The 20521-nt window shown below is 45.6% G+C and overlaps 1 protein-coding gene across 1 annotated transcript; it reads left to right on the top strand.

Moving 5' to 3' along the window:
- The first annotated feature begins 2022 nt into the window (after positions 1 to 2022).
- On the top strand, positions 2023 to 13521 carry Txn (thioredoxin). Its single transcript, XM_004638085.2, has 5 exons — positions 2023 to 2151; positions 6602 to 6706; positions 7083 to 7142; positions 12628 to 12693; positions 13443 to 13521. The coding sequence occupies exons 1-5, from the start codon at positions 2128 to 2130 to the stop codon at positions 13503 to 13505; spliced, it is 318 nt and encodes a 105-aa protein (XP_004638142.1). The 5' UTR covers positions 2023 to 2127; the 3' UTR covers positions 13506 to 13521.
- The last annotated feature ends 7000 nt before the right edge of the window (positions 13522 to 20521 follow it).

The following is a 20521-nucleotide window of genomic DNA, read 5'->3' as shown; positions in this document are numbered from 1 at the left end:
ATGAAACAATCCAGGTGGTGCTGTGAGACAGCTTTAGCTTCCTAGAGCGCCTGGTAATATGAATTCACAATTCTCTCATGGGTTAATGCTAGACTTACTTACAACAGAGAGTTCTGCCTAAAACATTCTGTCAGTTCCTCAAATGAAGGCCTGTACATCCCCTCCCACTCCTCCTGCCTCTGCACTTTGCTCACAAATGAGTCCTCTCAGTCTGGACCATCACAAACAAGAAGCTGGCACTTCACTGTCCTTGTGGCATGTCACCTTCCTACAACTAAAATCCTGAAGATGGTCGCCTGGGTCTCTGCAGGCAGGGGTCCTTGCTTCTTGTGACAACACCCAGCCGGCTTGTCTGCCCTTCTTCAGACTCAGATTACAGAGCTCAAGGCTCATTACAAATGTCCTGCTTATTTCATTCAACATTAACACCTGTTCCACCCCCGCCCCCGCACTCTAGCTCTGCAGTCCCTCACCTTCCTCTGTCATCCTTCACCTTCCTTTGTCAGATCTATAATAGTCATAGTTCATGTAGAACTCATTACTCACTGGGAACAGTTCCAAGAGCTTCATACATGCAGTACTCCATTTCACTCAGTCCTTTTCATAGCACAAGGTAGTATTATCTCCATTTTACAGATGAGGAAACAGAGGCACTGAAGAGCTACTTAGGCTGACCTGGACTTACCCAACTAAGTGTGAACGAGGATGAGGGAGCCTATGCGCAGTCCCGATACTGACATACCCGCTTTGGCCTCCGGGTTCCTCCTTCTCTGTGCTTGTAACACCCTCTACATCTGCTCTTGTAGGGGAAGCCAGAGGCAATGCGAAGGCCAGGCAAGGACACCTAGATGCAGCTTCAACCAGAGCTGCCCAGCTCTGAAAACGCAGACCCAGTACCTTCCGGCCCAGTTTCTGGCTCTCACTGCTCTTCCAATGTCCATTTCCAGCTGCAGACAGGCCCTCCTGGCTATACAACGCCAGTTAGAGTACGGCCCGCCGGCGCCACCCTGCACCAATACGAAGTATTGTAGACATCTGCTGGGATTGAAAAAAAAAAAAAAAATCCTCTCAAATGTGTGTGCACTGCTGTCCTCGTAAATATAAGGCAGCCCAGCCCCTCGTGGCCCCAAACAAGCCTAATTAGTACTCACAACAGCTATAATTACAACAACTTCAACAATTTATTGAGTGGCTCCTACGTGCCAAGCACGACCCTCATCAGTTTATAACAGCACCACCGAGACGTGGAGACCACCACGATCACCAGGTCACAAGACGGAAAACGGAGACATCGGAGGTCAGGACGCGCCCAGGGTCACAGCTGTGACTCCGCAGCAGAATTCTCCCACGCCGCGCCCGCGCCTACATCTCACAAGCAGCCGTCCTGGGTTTAGAGCCCAGCCACTGTCCCAGCCCTCTGTCCCTGCCGTCTGGACCTCACTGCATTAAACTGCTCTCACTCTGGAGCAGCGCGTTCACCCGTGAAAGTCAAAGGATAGGAGCAAAGAAGACGAAGAGAGCCTTCGTGGTAAAACCCGGAAAAGAGGCGAGGGCGTGCAGTTACTTCCCAGTCACCGTTACTCAGCACTTTGCAAGGTGCTCGGCGCATGATGCAGTGGAGCCAGGGCTAGGCTGGCCTTTCCGAGAAATCAGCCCAGTCTGGGAGGTCTCAGACTGTTCGTCTCGAACCTGGGCGTTTCTAAGGCTTGGCTGATGCATTCGCCTGTGACCTGGGAGGGGCACTGTGGCCCTGGGAGGCCGTGCGCCGCCCACTACAGCGCGTAGTACCAAGGCCCTTAAGGGCGCCCCGCCTCCCCGACTGACAGCTCTCTACGTGTTAAGCCCCGCCCGGTCATAAGCCCCGCCCTCCTAGAGGCCACGCCCCTCGCAGGGCTCCACCGCTCCGGGGGCGGTGCTTGGCCGCAGCGCTAGGGCGAGCACGGGGAGGCCTGAGCGGGCGCGCTCCCGCCACACGCACGCGCGCGCTCCCGCCGCCCCGCCCCGCCCCGCCCCGCCCCGTCGCTATAAAGAGAAGGCGGGCTGCGCGTTCGCTCCGAGCTCCGTCCCGCGCCTTCCATCTGCTTCTACCGTTTGCTTCGGTAGCTCGCCAAGTCCCCGGCAGCCAGCATGGTGCAGCAGATCGAAAGCAAAGTAAGTGCTCCCTGGGTAGGCCAGGAAGACACGCGCACCCTCCGGAGCTGCTGAAGGCGGCGCGCCGAGCAGGAGCCGCCGCGGCTCGGCCTGGGTCGGAGAGGAGCCCGGGCCTGGGCGCGTCCGAGGCTCTGGAGCTTGGCCTGGGGAGGCCCCGTGGAGGGCGGGGTCACGGTGCCCGGCGCTGGCCGCGCCCAGTGCGTCCCGGGGATGCACGCTTGCGGGGCTCGCTGGGTCTGCTTGCCCGGCTCGCTCACCCCCATCCCGCCCCGGTAGCCGCGACCGGGAAAAGGTGTGGGGATGAAGAGGGCCGCCCGTGACCCCGCAGGGTCTGGTTTCGGGGCTCTGGCTGCCCCCATCCCTGCGGGCCCGAGGGACGCGAGCAGGGCGACCCGGCTGGAGACCCTCGGCGCGCGCCCCAGGTGGCCCCGAGGAAGGGAGGTCCGGGCCACGCCGCCCGGCGACTCCCGCGGCGCCGAGCGTGTTTCCGGCAGCTCTGGCTTTGGCATGACTCGGTCCCCAAGGCCGGCCCAGGGCGCTCTAGCCCTGCCCACTCGTGATTCATCAGGTCAGTAGGTTTCTTTTTGGAACCCGAGTTCCCGCTGGGTGTAGCTGCGCGGGGATGGGCGCTCCAAGGCCTACGCCTACGAGTACCCAGCCCCTGGTTCTGTCCTTTTAAGAACGTCCAAGGGAGAAAGTGTTCCGGTATTTGGAACTACTGTGAGCCTAGTAATACCCTCCAGGTTGAGAAACAGTGCTGGTGGTAGCCATTCAGGAAATGTCTGCTCCAAGGCGGGTCAGAAATTGAGTTGGGGGAAATTGATGAATGAAAGGACGCCGCCAGCAGGTGTGTACGGCGCGACACCCTCCACCCAGCCCGCTGGTCTTGCGCACCTGTGTAGTACTGGATTGGCCTCAAAACGGAAATAATGTTGCAGTCGAGGTCTGTAGTGATACAAGATCCTTTTGCTACTTTATTGTTAATTTTTTTTTCTCATATTGCCGTCATCTGTTATCTTGTCCTGAATCAGTTTTTCTTACTAGAATCCTCATTTTATAATAAAAATAGCCGACTCATTTGTGGCAAAGACATTCTTGATAGCGTTTTGTTCCTTGTCCATTTTTTCAACACCTGCTCTGTGCCAGAGGAAGAAGAGGGTTGAGTTCTGCTCTTTCGGGTCACAGAACCTCATCAGACTAATGCCGCAGGTGAGAGAGAACTCAGTAAAGGAGCCAGGGGACATCCGAGTGGCATGTGTTAGTTTGCTCACAGTGCATCCACTGGCAACAGAAAGTTGGTTTGGCTCCTGGGGCGCACTTCCCTATTTGAGTTAGGTGTGATAGCTTCCTCTCTTCCACTAAGAAAGGTGTGCAGAGGCCATGGGAAATGCTTACTCTAAATAGTACCACACAGTGGGTCCCGAGGCCCCCAGGGTGTTCAGTTGATCTTGTAATCCAGAATCACCAATCAGAAGTTAACTAGTCTGGGGGCCAGGGAGATAGCTCAGAATAAGCGCTTGCCTGGCAAGCACAAGGGCCTGAGTTCAATCTCTGGTTCCACCAAAAAAAAAACTAGACTCGTTATTTCTAAGTATTAGGTATACTTTAAAATTTCCTCCTGGTGGACCAAAGTTAGTCCATTAGACATCTAAACTGTTTTTGAAGCACTGCATAGGTAGTTTGGGGTTGCTCAGGTCTGTCCCAGATGTGAGTGGAATAATGGTCTGTCTATGTAATAGGAAAAAAGAAATGAACAGTTGTGTTACTTGTTCTTTTTGAAGAATGACAGCTGCAGCTACCACTTACTGAACTTCTACACACAGGGCACTTGGCTAAGTAATTCATGGTTCCCCTTGGGTTGGATATGTTTGGGAAGAGTTATTGCTCTTTTTATGCACCCTGCCTGTGGGTTGTTTGCAGATTGTTAGTCTTGGGGATGTTTTATCCCCAAGTTGTGATCCTTGGTTTCTGGAAGTTACATATTGTCATTGGTTTCTTGTTTACTTTTTTTTTTTTTTTTTTCCTGAGACAGGATCTTGCTTAGTTGCTTAGGTTGGGATTGGGATTGGACTTCTGATCTGTCTGCCATCTGCCTTCGGCACGTGCAGACAACCCCTTCTGGGTGAGATTGGTATTTTAGTAAGGTAACCTTAGAAGTGTTTGTTTGTTTGTTTTGCAGAACTGGGATTGAACTCATGCCCTTGCGCTTATTCTACTGAGCCATCTCCCTGCACCCCCCCCTTTTTTTCTTTTTTTCGTATTTTAGGGATTCATAGTAATCTGCCTGTTTACAGCCTCCCAAGAGCTGGGATTACAGGTGTCTCCACCACACCCAGTCTTAGTTGCTGTCTCAGTGAGCCCTGTGGGCGGGGCCAACAACAGCAGGCCCGAGGATTGAACCCCTGACCCTTGTGCCTGCTTGCAAGTGCTTTAATCTGCTGAGCTATTTGGCCATCCCTCCTTAGATTTTTCAAGCCAGTATCTGTAAATATTTCAGGTAAACCTGAGGATCCAAAGAGAAATTTGCATATGAAATCTGCACACACCTGGCTTTTACTCATAATTAGCCCAGTGTTGCTATTGCTTACAGAATTTCAGGTAATTTGCTTAAATTTAATTCAGAACTGCTTTAAGGAAATGCCGTTCTTTCACTGGGTGTGGTGGTGCATGCCTGTAAGCCCAGCAGGCAGCGGCTGAGGCAGGAGGATTGCTTTTGAGGCCAGTCTAGCCTACATAGTAAGCTCCAGGCCACATTGGATTTCACAGCAAGACCTTGTCTCAAAAAAAAAAAAGAAAGTGAAAATGAAATGAAATACTGTTCTACCTTGAAAGTTAACCTCTTAAAGTTTTTTTATCAGGGTCAGCCATCTTCATAAAAAGAACATGTTCACCAGGCCAGACACTGTTACTCTGCCATTTTTACCATCTTAACCTGAACTTTGCAGTACAGAATGTATTACTAGACTTTGAAAAAAGGAAAACTTTGAAATTCACCCAGAACAGTCACTAGTGGTTGAAAAAGTAATATCCATGCTTATAACTTGTTTTTGGCTATTTCTAACCCCTCCCACCCTTCAACCCATATCCATACACAAAGATGGGGCTAGTGGGCCTGTATAAGTGAATTTGTTGAAGTCTTGTCATGCTCGGCATGGTGGTGCATGCTCATAATTCCAGCATTCACAGGAGGCTGCGGCGGAATCATCGTTGTGAGCAGCCTGGGCTGCATGGGCAAACCCAATCTCAAAAAAACAAAAATGTATAAAGGCGTGTCATGCTATTTTGTATCATTCTTAAGAATACCTACCACTTGTGACTGTTTCCGGCATATGAGTTAGAATTTTAAAAATCTAGAGAATTAAGTGTACTTCATTGAGAACTCACATTCTAGTTTTTAGTGGTTAGGGTTTTGTTTGATTTACTCTCTTTTTACGGGACCAGATCTAATATGATTCTTAAATTCTAGGGGCGGGGGTGGGGTGGTGTGTTAGGTTTTGATTAAAGTAATTTGACCAACATTTTTCCCTGAAAAAAGAGCTGTAGACTTCAGATACAGATGCTTGTGTTTTTGTCTTTGTTGTTCCTGTTTGAGTTTGGTCACCAAACTCTAACTAATTGTGGTTAAAATGTGTCCCCTGTAACTAGACTATTAGGTTTCTAGGGTTACAGTATTGAGACCATTGGTAAATAATTCAGGGACTTTGGTGATAAGGGATTTCTCCATCAGTTCTGCTGGGAATTTCACTCACCATGTGTCACACAAAATAATGCATACAGAAAATTTCCTTTGCAGAAAACTTAACACTATGGTTCATTCCACAAACATGAGGGCATAGTTTCAGGGCAAAGGACAAAAGTCAAAGGTGGGTCAGCAGTGCCATCTCAACCCTGGACTATGCCTATGCCAGTGTGATTGAGTATTAGAGGGTTGTTTTCTGAACATTTTGTTTTTTTTCTTTTCCAGAGCAAAGGAATGGATCCAGTATTCCAAATGGGGGGGGGCGGGGCAAGTAACACTTGCTTCCCTTGGGCAATTTGTGTCTTTGTAACCTCCAATTTCAATTGGCCCCCATCAATCCATAAGAATCTAGTGACTACCATATACCTACATTTGATATAGAGATGTTTTCAGTATGAATATTAATTTTTATTTCCCTTTCATTTGCTCCATCTGAATGTAATTTAGGGAATTCATAACATTTTATAAAATCATGAGGATGTGACTGTCACTATAGTCCACATATGTTTTGTTTTACCTTATCATTAGAACTACCAGTGGTGCATAGAATTTCTTCAAACCAGTTGACTTGGCTTGTTTGAGGAGAGTTTCTGGGTCAAAAGTGTGCTGTGGAAATAGGACCTGTTGCTTGTGTTTTGTGTCACCTTATAGAGATCTCCAGACTTTGAGAAATGATCTACTATATTTAACGTTTTGTTTTGTCCTTTGTAGGAGGCCTTTCAGGAAGCCCTGGCTGCTGCCGGAGATAAACTTGTAGTAGTTGATTTCTCAGCCACGTGGTGTGGACCTTGCAAAATGATCAAGCCTTTCTTTCATGTACGTATAACAGGTTTGTGATTTGAGGGTTATTAAAGCTAAAAGAAAAGAGTTTGAGCATTTGGGGTTTTGTTTTGTTGGGTAATTGCTTGAAAATAATATATATAATGTGGGTGTGGCACAGGGAGTCCATTGCAGACAATTTTCAGAAATTCATTTCCCTCATCTTAATTGGTTTTCCCTTTTTTCAAATTGGAATATGCCCACTGTGAAATTTAGTACTCGTACCTAGTCAGTGTGCCAAATTACTTTGCACTAGGATGAATTTGATTCCTTAATGCTTCTCTGGTCCCTAGTTTTCTATTGAAGAAGTTTGACTGTTGATTGTCTTACCCAGTTGAAAATATGTTTGAATTTTTCATTTTAAATTTTCTAGTCCCTGTCTGAAAAATATTCCAACGTGTTGTTCCTTGAAGTAGATGTGGATGACTGTCAGGTATGTAGCTGAAAATCCGAGAGACTGCTGCTCTTCTCAGATTAGGCTTTGTGTCTGAAATGTGCAATGTTTTTCTCCTATAAACACATCAGATAAAACTAGAATAATCCTTTTTAATAAATAACTTTATTGAGAAACAAATAGCAATGAGACAGTTTCAAAACAGGTTACTAGGACAGTTGCAGTAATGAATACATTGCATATTGTTGTCTTCTTAGTGGTTGTTCATATTGCAAGTTGCAGACATGATATCCTGTCCAAACGCTATTCGTACAGATCTTCTCATTGAATTAAGAGAAAAAACTAGAATAATCCTATCTAAAGCATTCTATTTCAGAAAGATTGGATTGTGGGTTTAATGAGACATCAGGAGCTGTGTGTATCACATCCTTAATAAAAGCCTAGAAGTAGATGAGGTACAGGTGGTAGAGGCTTCTGTATCTTGTCCCTGCCATACCTTTCCAAAACCATACATCTGCCATTCTAAAATGGCTCAATAAGCAAATCAGATTTAACTACAAGAAACCCATAGATGGTATGGCCAAATTGTGAAGTCATTTTAAAGATTCTTCATGAACTTTCTGTGACACAGGGATGGGTATTTACAAGCCTGTTTCATCTTGGTTGATTTTAGTCTGCAGTACCTCACACACACCTGGAATTCCCAACAAAGTAGGCTGAGGCAGGATGATTACAGGTTTGAGTCTGCACTAGGCAATGTAGTCCGACCCTGTCTCAAAAAATGTATAAAGCACAGCTGGTGTCTTCAGTTACTTTTCTCTGGTTGCTGGGACATAATACCCAGAATTAAGGAAGGAAGGGTTTATTTAGCTCACAGTTTGTGGAGGTTTCAGTCCATACTCAGCCGGCTCCAAGGCAGAGTGGCACATGGCAGAGGGCAGCAGCTCATTGGAAAACAGTAAAACAATAAAGACAAAAGGGCAGAGCAGCATTAGCAGCCACGTCAGAGAGCAAGCCTGTCCCTTAAAGTGTTCAGGCTCTCCATCCCGGGCCAGGTGTAGTACTCAACCCATAACCCTAGCAGCTTATTAAGATTTAGTTACAACCTCTAGAAGTCTAACCCATGATTGCATGAGGCTTTGGAGGGACAACTAGACACAAACCATAGCAGCTGGAGATACAGCTTAGTGGAAACACCCTGGGTTCAATTCTCAGTACTGCCAAGGAGGAGGAGGAGGAAGAGAAGGAGGGAAGGAAAAAAAAGGTAACCCAGTTAATTTAAACAAAAAGTAATTTAGAGAGCTAAGACTAATTGGTAGGAAATTCCACCATAGTTTTATTAAACAGAATTGTGTTTTACACTTGATAGCACACAGTTCTGTGTGCTTCGTACATGTTGACTCATTCAGTCCTTTGTGTTCTAAGCACTGGCTTAGACATGAGAAACCTTAAGCAGAGAGACTGTCCCTGGAGTTGCATGTCCTGCACAGCAGAGCATTTAGAGTGAAGTAGTCCGGCTCCCCTGCGCTCTTCCCCACTGAACTTCAGAGGATGCTGGCTTGTGGCAGGCCCAGAGCGGGTCCCCAGCATGTGACCTCGCCTGCCACACAGCCCCTGAACTGGGAGAACTGTCCCAGATGCAGCGTCTCAGGCCTCTTTACAGATGAGTGAGCATGCTCACGTCTGGTAGTGTTCTGTGGTGACAGAGGCGCTCAGCCTTGAATCCAGTGCTTTCTCTGCCTGCTGTTTTAGCCTCCCACAGTTGCATTTGCTCAGCAAACATGCCCACTAAAGGTGCTGGAGGGTCACGTAAAACCAGTACCCACCAGGGCTCCCTAAGCTCGTGAGAGCCCACCACCACCAGGGGCTTCTTTTTCTGACTGCCTGGAAGAGGCCTGCCTTTTCGCTGTCTTCTCTGTTCTGTCCTCTTCTCTCCTACCGTGCTAGCCTCTGGTTAATCTTCACCTCTCGTTCATAGTCTTCTCCAGTGAGCTCCCCTTTGTGCCTTCAGCAAGCTTTTTCTTTGTCCTTAGGATGTTCTTTCCTCCCATTTTCCTCCTGCATTTATGGTAATGAAGTAGGACAGATTCTGCATCCAGACCACTTGCTTTATTTCTATAGAAGTTCAGCAGAGGCTTGCATAAATCATTCTCTCTTCCATGCCTCCGTTTCATCATCTGTAAAGTAGTTGCCAGTGTTGAGTGCTTAGAACAGTATCTGGCATGTAATAAGTTCTCTATGAAGTTAGGGTACTACTACACGCACATTAAGCATCCCTAATGCAGAGTCCAAGGTGCTTTGAAGTCAGAAGCATTCTGAACGCTGAATTCATCCCCAAGATTGAGCAGCAGGCCTGGGTGTGGTGGTACACGCCTGGAATCCCAGTATGCAGGAGGCTGAGGTAGAAAAATTGCTGCAAGTTCAAGGCCAGCCTGAATTACACAGTGAGAGCCTATGACAAAGATTTTTAAAAAAAGAAAGAAAGATTGAGCAACATGGAGAGATCTTGAAATACTTGAACAGGAAGAAATTATTTCATAGGTATCCTAGGTTCAAATGGATAGGTACAGGCCTGCATGGGTAAAGGTGAGTTTGTAGTCATAGAAAAGCGTGAGTACTGGGGAGACGATAGACTAGACATTGGACAGACCTCTTTGGCAGCCAGCAGGGGATGATGCTTACCTTGTAAATGAAGCAAAAGTGATTTAGACAGGAATAGTTTGCTCCCTTTGCAAATGCCATGTGTTTGAATTTTGACTAGAAGAGTCAGGAGTGAGTTACTTTGACTCTAGAGTTTAACCTAGAAATCAAAATTAAGTTTTGTAAGGTAAATATAGTCTTATTTTCTTATCAAAATCTGAGATTGGGAAAAACTATCACTTTATAGAGCTCCATAAAATATTTACGCAACATTAATATGGTGTCAGTACTCCTGAATTTATCTAATAGTAATCCAGTTTTACCCAACTTTTCTTTTTTTAACTTCAGTATGATATTCTGAAATAGTAACAGCAAGGAAAATCCTGGATTTTTAAAAACATTAAATAGGGAAAGGAGTTAGCAGAAGCTTCATAAAAATGAAGTGCATGTTCACTGCACTAATTTTGTGTTTCTGTACCCAGAGGAGGTTAATCCCTAGAATAGGAAAGTCCAAGGTGGGCATGGGGAAGACACACCTGCACTCAGGAGGCAGAGGCAGGAAGGTTGCCTCAAGTTTGAGGCCAGCCTGGGCTACGTGATGAGTTCAAGGCCAGCCTAATCTATATAACAAGCCTTGTCTCAGAAAACCAAAAGTCCAGGGTTGGTGAGATGGCTCAGAGGTCTAAAGCACCTACTTAGAACAAGCTTAACAATGCACAGGGACCGCAGTTCAATCCCCCAGCACCACATGCCAGCCAGCCCCGCCCCCTGGTTTGCTGAGCTGGCCACACATACACACACACAAAATAAATAAATAAAAAACAAAAATTAAAAAAAACCAAAAGTCCAGAAAATAGAGCCATGTCCACTTACGTATTGACATATGATTAAAATGTTGCATCTCCACCTCATTATTTCCAGATAATTCTAAGAGAAATATAAAGTTAGAAAGCCTCAAAAATGTGAAGCATGAGAATGAACAGCCCCGTACCTGCCCCCATCGCAGGCCTTCTTGATACCTTAGCACTTTTTTCTCTGTGGCTACTGAGGAAGTGGCTTGGGGAAGTTGAGCTTATGCTGTTGAGGATGGGTAGGGTGGTCCATATGGATTTGATTGCATAAAAATCTTGTAAGATTCGTGATAAATATTGGTAAACTAATAAAAGTTACTTGGAAAAGTTACATAACGTGTATCTAGAGAGAATGTTTACAGTGGTAAACATGAAAACCACTTGGAGTAAAATGACGGATCTGCTGCGAGAGGGCAAACGTGCAATGTTCTTTTTTTCATGGGCGAAGGTCCGTTTATTACAGTGCATGGCACATGAGTTTTATTTTTAAAAAAGTGTATGTAAATTATCTTGAGCCCAGAAATCTTGCTTTACAGTTTTTGCCCTCAGGAAGCGTCAGGATTTATTCACAAGAATGTACATATAGGGAAACAACCTAAAAGTCCAGTGTGGGGGATTACACTGTGGCATGAATCCAGGGTCACCTATCAGAACATCAGCAACACTTGTCTGTGGACATCCTCTTCCCACTTTTTATGATCTACTTGCATTTTCTTGAAAAGTAAACAGTTGCACAAATGGAAGAATACTCATCTCTGGCTGGATTTAAAATGTCCCCGGGACAGTGGGATAACTCAGCAGGCTCAGCACTTTCTTAGGCAAGCACAGGGACCAGGGTTCGATCCCCAGCGCTACCTGCCATGCTGGCCCCGCCACCGGCGTGGTGAAGTAGCCACTAAGTCCGGGCATGGTAGCAAATCCCTGTAGTCCCAGCTCTGGGGAGACTGAAAACAGGAAGATCACTAGGTCCGAGCTACATGGTGAGACTCTCTACCAAATACTTTTTTTTTTTTTTTTAAGAACTTGAACTTAGGCATGTGCCATTGGCCCCAGCTTGTTTGTTTGTTTGTTTGTTTATTTTGTTGTGTGTGGCCAGTTCAGCCCACCAGGGGGCGGGGCTGACTGGCATGTGGTGCTGGGGGATTGAACTGCGGTCCCTGTGCTTTTGCTTAGCTTAGCTTAGCTTGTTCTAAGTAGGTGCTTTAGACCACTGAGCCATCTCACCAGCCCACTCTACCAAATACGTTAAAAAAGAAAAAGTCCCAAATCTGACAGCATGACAGCTCTCTCAGTTATGTTGACTATGTCACTATATTTCCTCTGATAAGGTTTTAGGAGTGGTGCTTAAAGAAGTGATTAAATATGCAATCTGTGAATCCATCTCCCATCATAAAATTAGAAAAGTTAAGTGCTCAAAGCAAGACCTGTTGTTCTGAGGAAAAGTGAAGATCTAGTCCTGAATTCACAAAACAGAATTTCTTCTTTAATTTTATTTATTTATATTTTTTTGTGTGTGTGGCCAGCTCAGCCCACCAGGGGGCGGGGCTGGCTGGCATGTGGTGCTGGGGGATTGAACCGTGGTCCCTGTGCTTTGCTTAGCTTAGCTTAGCTTGTTCTAAGTAGGTGCTTTAGACCACTGAGCCATCTCACCAGCCCCCAGAATTTCTTCTTTAAAATAATGGCCAGGTATGCTGGCCCAGGCCTGTAGCCCTCCCTGAAGCAGGAAGGTCTCTGTGAGTAGGCATTGAGTTCCAGACCAGCCTGAACTAGAAAGTGAGACCCTGTTTCCAAAAAAAAAAAAAGCCCATGAAATAGCCAAGAACTAAATTAACCTAAGCCAGGTAGCATTCTGCCTGTGGTTCCCCTTGAAGTATAGATAGTATTTTGATGTTAGTGCCGCCATGTCATTTTATTGGTTTTCTTGTGCTAAGAAGTGCCGCGTTGCGGAGGTGTGGGGATGGGTGGTACAGGAAGGAGTCTGGTTGTGGACTGCTTGCACTGAAGCTCAACACCCACTGTTCTGCTCTCCCCAGGACGTTGCTGCAGATTGTGAAGTCAAGTGCATGCCAACCTTCCAGTTTTTTAAAAAGGGGGAGAAGGTAGGTGCATCTGACCTGAGAAAGCTTAACTGGGCAAAAGGAAAGCTCCTGGTATATGTAAATGAAGAAACAGCTGAATTGCTTAGCCCTTCACAGTATTAAGCAGGTTGCTGCTTTCTGCATTTGAGAGTATCTTCAGCGGGTGTGGCGGTACATGTGCTCTGGGAGACTGAAGCAGGAGTTCTAGGCCAGCCTGGGCAACTTCGTGAAACTCTCTGAAAATATAAAAAAGGACTGGAAATTAGCTCAGTACAGTGTCCCTAGCTTAATCCCTGAAGCACAGAAAAAAGAAAAAAAAAAAATTGAATGTCATTTTTTTTTCTTGATGTAAGCAGATAACATGATACTTGCTTGAAAATTGACCTTTTAGGGCTTGAGGGCCCATGCCTATAATCCCTGCTGAGGCAGGACCACTGTGCGTTCAAGGTCAGCCTGAACTACTTATTAAGACCCTGTCTCAAAAAAGAAACTTGACACTCAGTCCCTGCAATTGAGGCTTCCTGCTTAAATATATAGGATTTCTTAGACTTGGATAGATCAGTTAGCATTGTAAAGAAGTATTTGTAATTTTTTTATTATTATTCTTGAGGCTATTGACTCTTCTCAAAGTTTTTTGGTTTGTTTTTAAATTGAATGTGTGTTGATCTGGGAAGTTTATTTTAAATATTGCGTTTTCTCTTAATGTTCTGTGATTAAATTTTAAAAAGTGGTTCAATACTATATCTAATGTCAATTCATTATTTTAACAGGTGAGTGAGTTTTCCGGCGCTAATAAGGAGAAGCTTGAAGCTACCATTAATGAGTTAGTCTAACTTTTCTGAAGAACGTTAACTACAGCTGTTTAAAACTTAATTTTTTTTTAATTTACAAAAAAATAAGTATGGAAACTATATACCCAACTGCCATCTGATTATAAATGACAATAAAATATTAATTCTACCCTTTTTAAAATTGTCTGGTGTCTGAATCACTTTCAAAATAAATAAGAAAAGGCTATTGTCGTAATCATTTTCATATGTTCTTTTAACATTTTACTAGCCCTCTTTCCAGTGGTTGTCCTCAGATTTTTAAAAATCATTGCTATATGGGGAAAAAGACTAAGCTTTATGAATTGAGAAGATAATGCAGGACTCTCTTCTAGCAGGTACATTCACTCTGCTGTATGAATAATCAGCAGGTCCCTCACTGCTGTCTGCACATGATGGAATTGCTTAAGATTCCCGTGCTGCAGGCCACCAGCTGCTGACTGCCCAAGTGATCAGAGTCCACTGTGTCAGAAATCAGGCAGGCTCTGTTCACAAGGGGCTCACCCAGCCATTGCTGTAGAGATCTTGACTCTAAGAATCTACTATTAGAATTCCAATCCGAATGGGAAATGTGTGGAGATAAGCAGTGATTCAAAGATTGTTTCCTACCTTATGAGCACAGCAAAGCGCTGCTTAAAGAAACTTCACAATTTTAATCAAGTCATAGAAGTAAGCATACTAAGCATCATCATGCTGTTAATTCTTTGTAAGTCTTTGATGTAGGTACTAGTGAGATTGGAGGAAGGTTAAGCACCAGCATCACAACAAGCCTGTGGGGAAGCTGGGATTTGAATGACAGGTGCTTGCGGGGTAAAGCAGAGTGATGAATTTAGTCTTTGATAACTACTGACTGTTCTGGGCCAAGCACTGTGCCTCCGTGGGGTGTTAAGTGCATAAGATACCTCTTTTCCTCAAATACTTTGTGTTCCAAGTGAACAACAGACTGATATATCCAATGATGCAAAACCAAAAGGTCAGGGACAGTAGTGGAGAATATGAAGACCTGCTTTGGGTTCTGTGAGGTGCTGGAGCCAAAACTCAATAGCTGCAGCAGCCTGTTACCTGCGAGGAGCCAGGGAATTGACTTTCCAGGTGAAAATGAAGAGCACACGGGCTGTGAGCTGAGTGGTGGGGACAGAGAAGCACTGAATAAAGCCGGGCAGCGTGTAGGGCCCAGGCCTCCCAGTCCATCCTCGTCCTAGGAGTGACAGGAACCTGTTGAAGGGTGAGCCAGGGAGTTACACGCTGTGCTGTTAGGAGCTCACTTTGGCAGCTATGGAAAACCGGTTCAATTTTTAGTTACCTGGGGCAAGTAGGCTGATGGCAGCCATTACTGGGGAAGTGGGAATGTGCTAGAGGGAATGAAGAATCCAGACTTGAAATCAAACTGCAAGAGTGACTCTCAGGCTTCCAGCTCACAGCACCTGGCTAGGTGGGCAGCGTGTCATGGGAGATGGGCTGGAGGAAGCTGGAGGGTGGTGGGAGTCCCTCTCTCTATAAGTGTTGAGCTCTGGGCTTACAAGGTATACATTCAAATGCAGACGCTCTGCAGGCTGTGGGGTAGGAGAGAGTAGAGCTTAACAGATGGTGGACTGGGGTAGGAATTCGGAAGACACTCCTACACAGGGCTCTTAAGCACAGATGAGGACATCTAGGGAGAGAACCCAGGCTGAGGAGACTTCAAGACAGTCTGGGAACTCCCAATATTTAGATTGAGTAGGGACCACCAAGGAGGTTTATGGGTGGCTAGAGGGGAGGGTTTTATCCTGGCAGCAGACAAAAGAGCATTCCGGAAAAGAATCTGAGTTACCGGAATATTGCTGGCAGCTAGGAAGAGAGGACAGGAAAACAAGATGGAGGTTGATGATTGTAAAAAAAAAAAAGAAAAATCCTACAGACCTAGCACACTGAGGCAGGAAGGTTGCTGTGAGCTTGAGAACAGTCTGGGTTGCATAGTGAGAAAATCCCTATAGAGTGATGGTGACATTAGTCAAATTAGTGGGGATAGAAATCAGTTTTCACACATCCTGGAGCAGTGATAGTGGACATTTCAGGGCTCTCAGAAACAGCCTGTTGTTAAGGTTTGTGTCTGTTTGTTCTCCCAAAGCCTCATGCAGTCATTGAGGTGCAGTTCTACACTCTGTGATTAATTCGTGATCCAAGGCTGGGATTATGGGTTTTAGTACTGCTGGGATTATGGGTGTGAGTGCTACTGTTGTAGGCAGCTGAATTAGATAGAAATATTCTAGGCAGTCAGACAGGGCCAGGCCCTCAAGGAAACAATATAGAAGACAAGGTGACATTGCAACTTGGAAGAGATAGACATTCCCTTATGGGCCAGACCTCAAGACAAAAGAGGAAACACGGCTACATACTTTCCTAGGGATGGGCATAAGGGATTGATATTCCAAATAGGTATCAGTCACCTTGAAAGAGCCCAAATGAGTCACCCAACCCCCAACAGGAAGAGACCCTCTCCCATACTCATGCCCCCTTGCTAAGTGACTGGCTTCCTCATTTGGTACTGGATTTAATCTATTTTACCTGAGCAATGGTGCTTGTAATCTCATTGGTTGACCATAGTTTTGTCCCACCTCAAGCCCACCTAAGTGAGTTCCCGTCTCTTCACCACCTTAGACTTGCCTCACCACATGATTTTCCTCTATAAAAGTCCCTAGAAGAGACAGCTTCCCAGGGACCACCCGCTCAGGGACCTTCTTGTCCCTCTCTCAGGCAAGAATTTTCTTTCCCCCAATAAATATATTCTGCCTATAACCTCCATTTATTCCTAAAATTCATTCTTCAGTTCTAAAGAACACGAACTTGTCCCAGGTACCTTTTAGGTTAGAAGATCATTTTTCCACTTGGAGGTCATGCACCCAACATCAGTTTTTTACCCTGTATCCCTACACCCAGCCAGGGACAGATGGCCTGAATGTAACACGAGAGACATAGACAGACTCGCTGTCTACAGCCTTTGTTGCTGTTGCTCCTCCATTTTGCTCTTGCTCTTTGCTGCTACCATGAAAGGTTGCTCTCTGCCATGGAGCCAGCTGAGTCTGGACTGAAACCTCCAGTAACTGTGAGCCAAATAAACCTTTTCTTCTTTTGGGGGGGAGGGAGGTGGGGTGCAGGGTCTCCAGGGTCTCACTACATAGATGGGACTTGTAGTGATTCTCCTGTTTTCATCTTCCCAAATGCTGGAATTACAGGCGTGCGCCACCATGCCCAGTCTCAACCGGTGTGCCCCGGAGGCTGGTCCAGCACATGGCACAGAACCCCAGCCACCGCGTTCTGCCTAGGCAGGCACTTTAGTCCTCTGAGCTAGCTGTGTGGCCCAAAATTTGAGAAGGATTCTTTTTTTTTTTTTTTTTTTTTTCCCTTGGCTGGCTCAGGCTGCCTTAATGGCAGGGCTGGTGCTGCATGTGGTGCTAGGGATCGAACCACAGTCCCTTGCCCTGACTGATTTTGCTCAAGAAGGCGCTTTAGACTACTGAGCTAACCTCCCCAACCCCTCCTTCATTTTGAATGTCGATTTATTTGTGCCAGCAAGGAAAGAGTAGCTGAGATGCCTGCTAAGGCAGGTGAGCTGTGGGTTCGTAATCTCTGCCCCAGAGAACCACGTGTGCTTGTGAAGAAACACGGCCAAAGGTGACTACCCATCACTGTTCAGAGCCACAAAAATTGGGTCACCATCGATAGAAAATTAAATAGTTAAATTAATCATCATGAGTCCTTGCTAGGTAATACAGAATAGGGAGCTATTAATACTAAAACAAATAAGCAAAGCCCTAATCAAATAAACAAAGCCAGTGGCAGAACAGCATTAGCGGTTCACAGCAATCTGATTCCACGCGTATAGAAGGTGCACAGGTACCTGGTAGCAGTACAGGTGAAATGAGCCTGGACTCATTCCCAGCTAAAGACAGCAATGATTTCTCAAGCGGAAGACAGACTGAGATTGGTGATTTCTAGTTGCACGTGCAGATAGTTGGGTGTTCCCTAGCAACTATGTGTGTGTGTATTATTTATGTCTTTTAATTTTTTAAAGGCAAATAGGGGAAAAATTTGTAGAACACAATATAATGTTTTTTATGGAGTTAAGAGACATTTTATGCATAAAACTAGCAAGGTGTGCTGGCCACCTGGAGAGTGGAAATGACATAGAAGTAAGTATGGGATTTTTAAGAAAAAGGATCCTTGAGAAATGAGAGTTCCTAGGAAAGAAGCAATGGAAGAACTTTGTGCTGAGTGAAATGAGCCGCACACCGACACATGTGTGGGTTCTCGAAAGTCAAACACAGATCAGCCGACTAAAGTGCCTGCTTAGGCAGAGCACAGCAGCTGGGTTTGATCCCTGGCTTGCTGTGCCGGCCCCACCTCCGGCACTCTGACACAGTGACTGAGACTGGGTGTGGTGGTGCACGCCTGTAATCCCAGAGCTTGGGAGGCTGCAAACAGGAGAATCAGAAAGTTCTGCCCAGCTTGTAACCCCAGCACTCTGAAGACTGAGGCAGGAAGATTGAAAGTTTGGGTAATTTAACAGCTTAGTGGGACCCTATCTCAAAATACAAAGGGCTAGTTTATGCCTCAGCTTCAGTCTCCAGTAAAACACACACACATACACACACACACACACACACACACACACACGCACACACCCCTAGTGATTTAAATACCCCCAGGTATTAAGAATTGCTAGACAGCTGTGCACCTGGGTGAGGACATCCACAAATAGTCTATACAGTAAGCGAAAAGCTGAAAAGCTGTACTGTTACTGTGGAGTCTTAAGAAGGGCCACTGGTGCAGACCAATCCAAGAAGCTACAAGCCTTAGAGCAAAAGGAATCAAGGCTGTAGAGCCAACCTGCGACTGAAGGCCTGGAAGCTACCTGGAGTGCTGCAAATATGAGTGCAGTGGATGTGTAAAAGGGCTGAGTCTGATGTCCACAGCAGGTGGCTGTAGCAGAAGACACCCTTGGGCTGGAGAGATGGCTCAGTGGTCTAAGGCACCTACTTAGAACAAGCTTGGCAAAGCATCGGGGACCGCGGTTCAGTCCCCCAGCACCACATGCCAGCCAGCCCCGCCCCCTGGTGGGCTGAGCTGGCCACACACACACACACACACACCACTCTCTCTCTCTCTCATAAATAAAAATAAAAAAAAAAAAGAAGACACCCTTGCCCAGGCAGAGTGGAGCTCTTTAAATGTATACTGACTCCCTCCTCCTTCCTCTTTCATTCCATCCAGGGTGCAGGTCTATTGGATGATGCTACCTACCAGTGAGTCTTCCGCACTCAGTTTGCTGGCCTACATGCCAGTCATCTCTAGAAACACGCCCACAGACATACCTAAAAGTAGGTCTTATTCATCTGCTACACAGGTATCTCTTAATCCAGTCAAAGCAACAATCATAAATACTAGTCACAAGACATGATGCCTATTTTGTAGGTAAAGCTGCAGCATTGTGTAATTACCAAGAGGTATTAATATGTAGGTGAAACTTTAGGAGTTCTCCAGAATGTTTCATATTCCAACAAAATATGTGTGTTTGTTAACCAAAAGAATGAGCTTTTGTGAAAGCCGTAAAAAGAGTGTGGCAGGGGCCAGGGATATAGCTCAATGGCATAAGTGCATGCCTGGAAAGCGCGAGGTTCTGAGATCGATCCCTGGTATGCCCCCACCCAAAAAAAGGTATGTTGGGTCAATAACCTGTGAAGCCTTAGTGGTGGCCTTGTTTGTTGCATGACACCACGTAGCTGATACTACTGCAGTGGCGTCCATCTGGGAGATGGACTTTACTTCAGAATACAGTGAGGAATAGAGTGGAAGGAACAGTAGGGAAGGAGAAAGAAGAGTTCCTTAACTTTTCCACTTTTGATCTTGGCCTAGTAGGCGGTTTACTCCGTTTACTCCTGTATCACAAAGTAGTTCCCTTTCCTGGAAGAGAAGCCGTCCTCATGCTTTCCTGCTGTGTCACTTCTTGGCTGCTAGGAACCCACAGGCTGATGTAATATACTCGCATCTGAGAAACATTGTGTAATATTTCAAAAAAAATCATACTCTTAAATTTGTATATAAATATACAGGCCTACCTACAACAGATGAAATTTGGTACTAGTGATAATTCTTAACGTTGACATTGAATACTAGAATTGAGTAGTTTTACTTTTCATAAAAATATTTGTTAGGTTTTAACTAATATTTCATGAGTTAAAAACTATAGCATAGATTATATATATGCGTGTGTGTGTGTGTGTGTGTGTGTGTGTGTGTGTGAAGGTGTAAGTGCCTATAATCCCAGCTCTGGGGTGTCTCCGTTACTCTTCTCTCGTTGCTGGGACAAATACCCAACACTTGAAATGAAGGAAGGAAAGGTTTATTTAGCTCACAGTTACTGGAGCTTTCAGTCCATACTCAGCTGGCTCCAAGGCAGACTGGCACATGGCAGAGGGCAGCAGTTCAGGGTAGAGGCAAAGAGCAGAGAGCAAAAGGGAGGAGCAGCAGCAACAGTGGCTACAGAGAGCAGGTCTGTCTCCATTAAGTTGCATTCAGGCTTTCTGCCCCAAGCTAGGTGTACTACACCCATAATCCCAGCAGTACTCACATCCATAATCCCAGTAGCACTCACACCCATATTCCCACTGGATCATGAGTTAATCACAAACTCTAAAAGACTGCGCCATGACTGCATGAGGATTTGGGGGGACAACTGGACACAAACCATAACAGGAGGGCTAAGGATAACTGTGGATTCTGAATCCATTGTACCATTCAAATGAGTACAAGTCAAAAATCATACTAGAAATAGGTCCTAGGAACATGAAACTCAAAAGAGAAAACAGCTGAAAAGAAAAAAATAGAAAAAAATTCAAATAAGGCTCATTTTTATCAGGTGTGTTAGCACACACCCATAATCCCAGCTGAAGCTAGAGGATCACCACAAGTTCAGGCCAGTCATGGTGCATGCAAGACCAGGCTGCTCTGCTAAGCGAGACTCTCTCTCTCTCTCTCTCTCTCTC

The sequence above is a fragment of the Octodon degus genome, unplaced genomic scaffold (assembly GCF_000260255.1).
Source record: "Octodon degus isolate 3935 unplaced genomic scaffold, OctDeg1.0 scaffold00094, whole genome shotgun sequence".
Lineage (NCBI taxonomy): Eukaryota > Metazoa > Chordata > Mammalia > Rodentia > Octodontidae > Octodon > Octodon degus.
The sequence above is the reverse complement of the archived record's forward strand: the minus strand, read 5'-3'. Positions and strand labels throughout refer to the sequence as shown.

Coding starts and splice junctions, on each gene's coding strand:
- Txn (XM_004638085.2), top strand. CDS start 2,128: ATGGTGCAGCAGATCGAAAGCAAA. Junction 7,143..12,627: donor TAGATGTGGATGACTGTCAG/GTATGTAGCTGA, acceptor TGCTCTCCCCAG/GACGTTGCTGCAGATTGTGA. Junction 12,694..13,442: donor TTTTTAAAAAGGGGGAGAAG/GTAGGTGCATCT, acceptor TTATTTTAACAG/GTGAGTGAGTTTTCCGGCGC.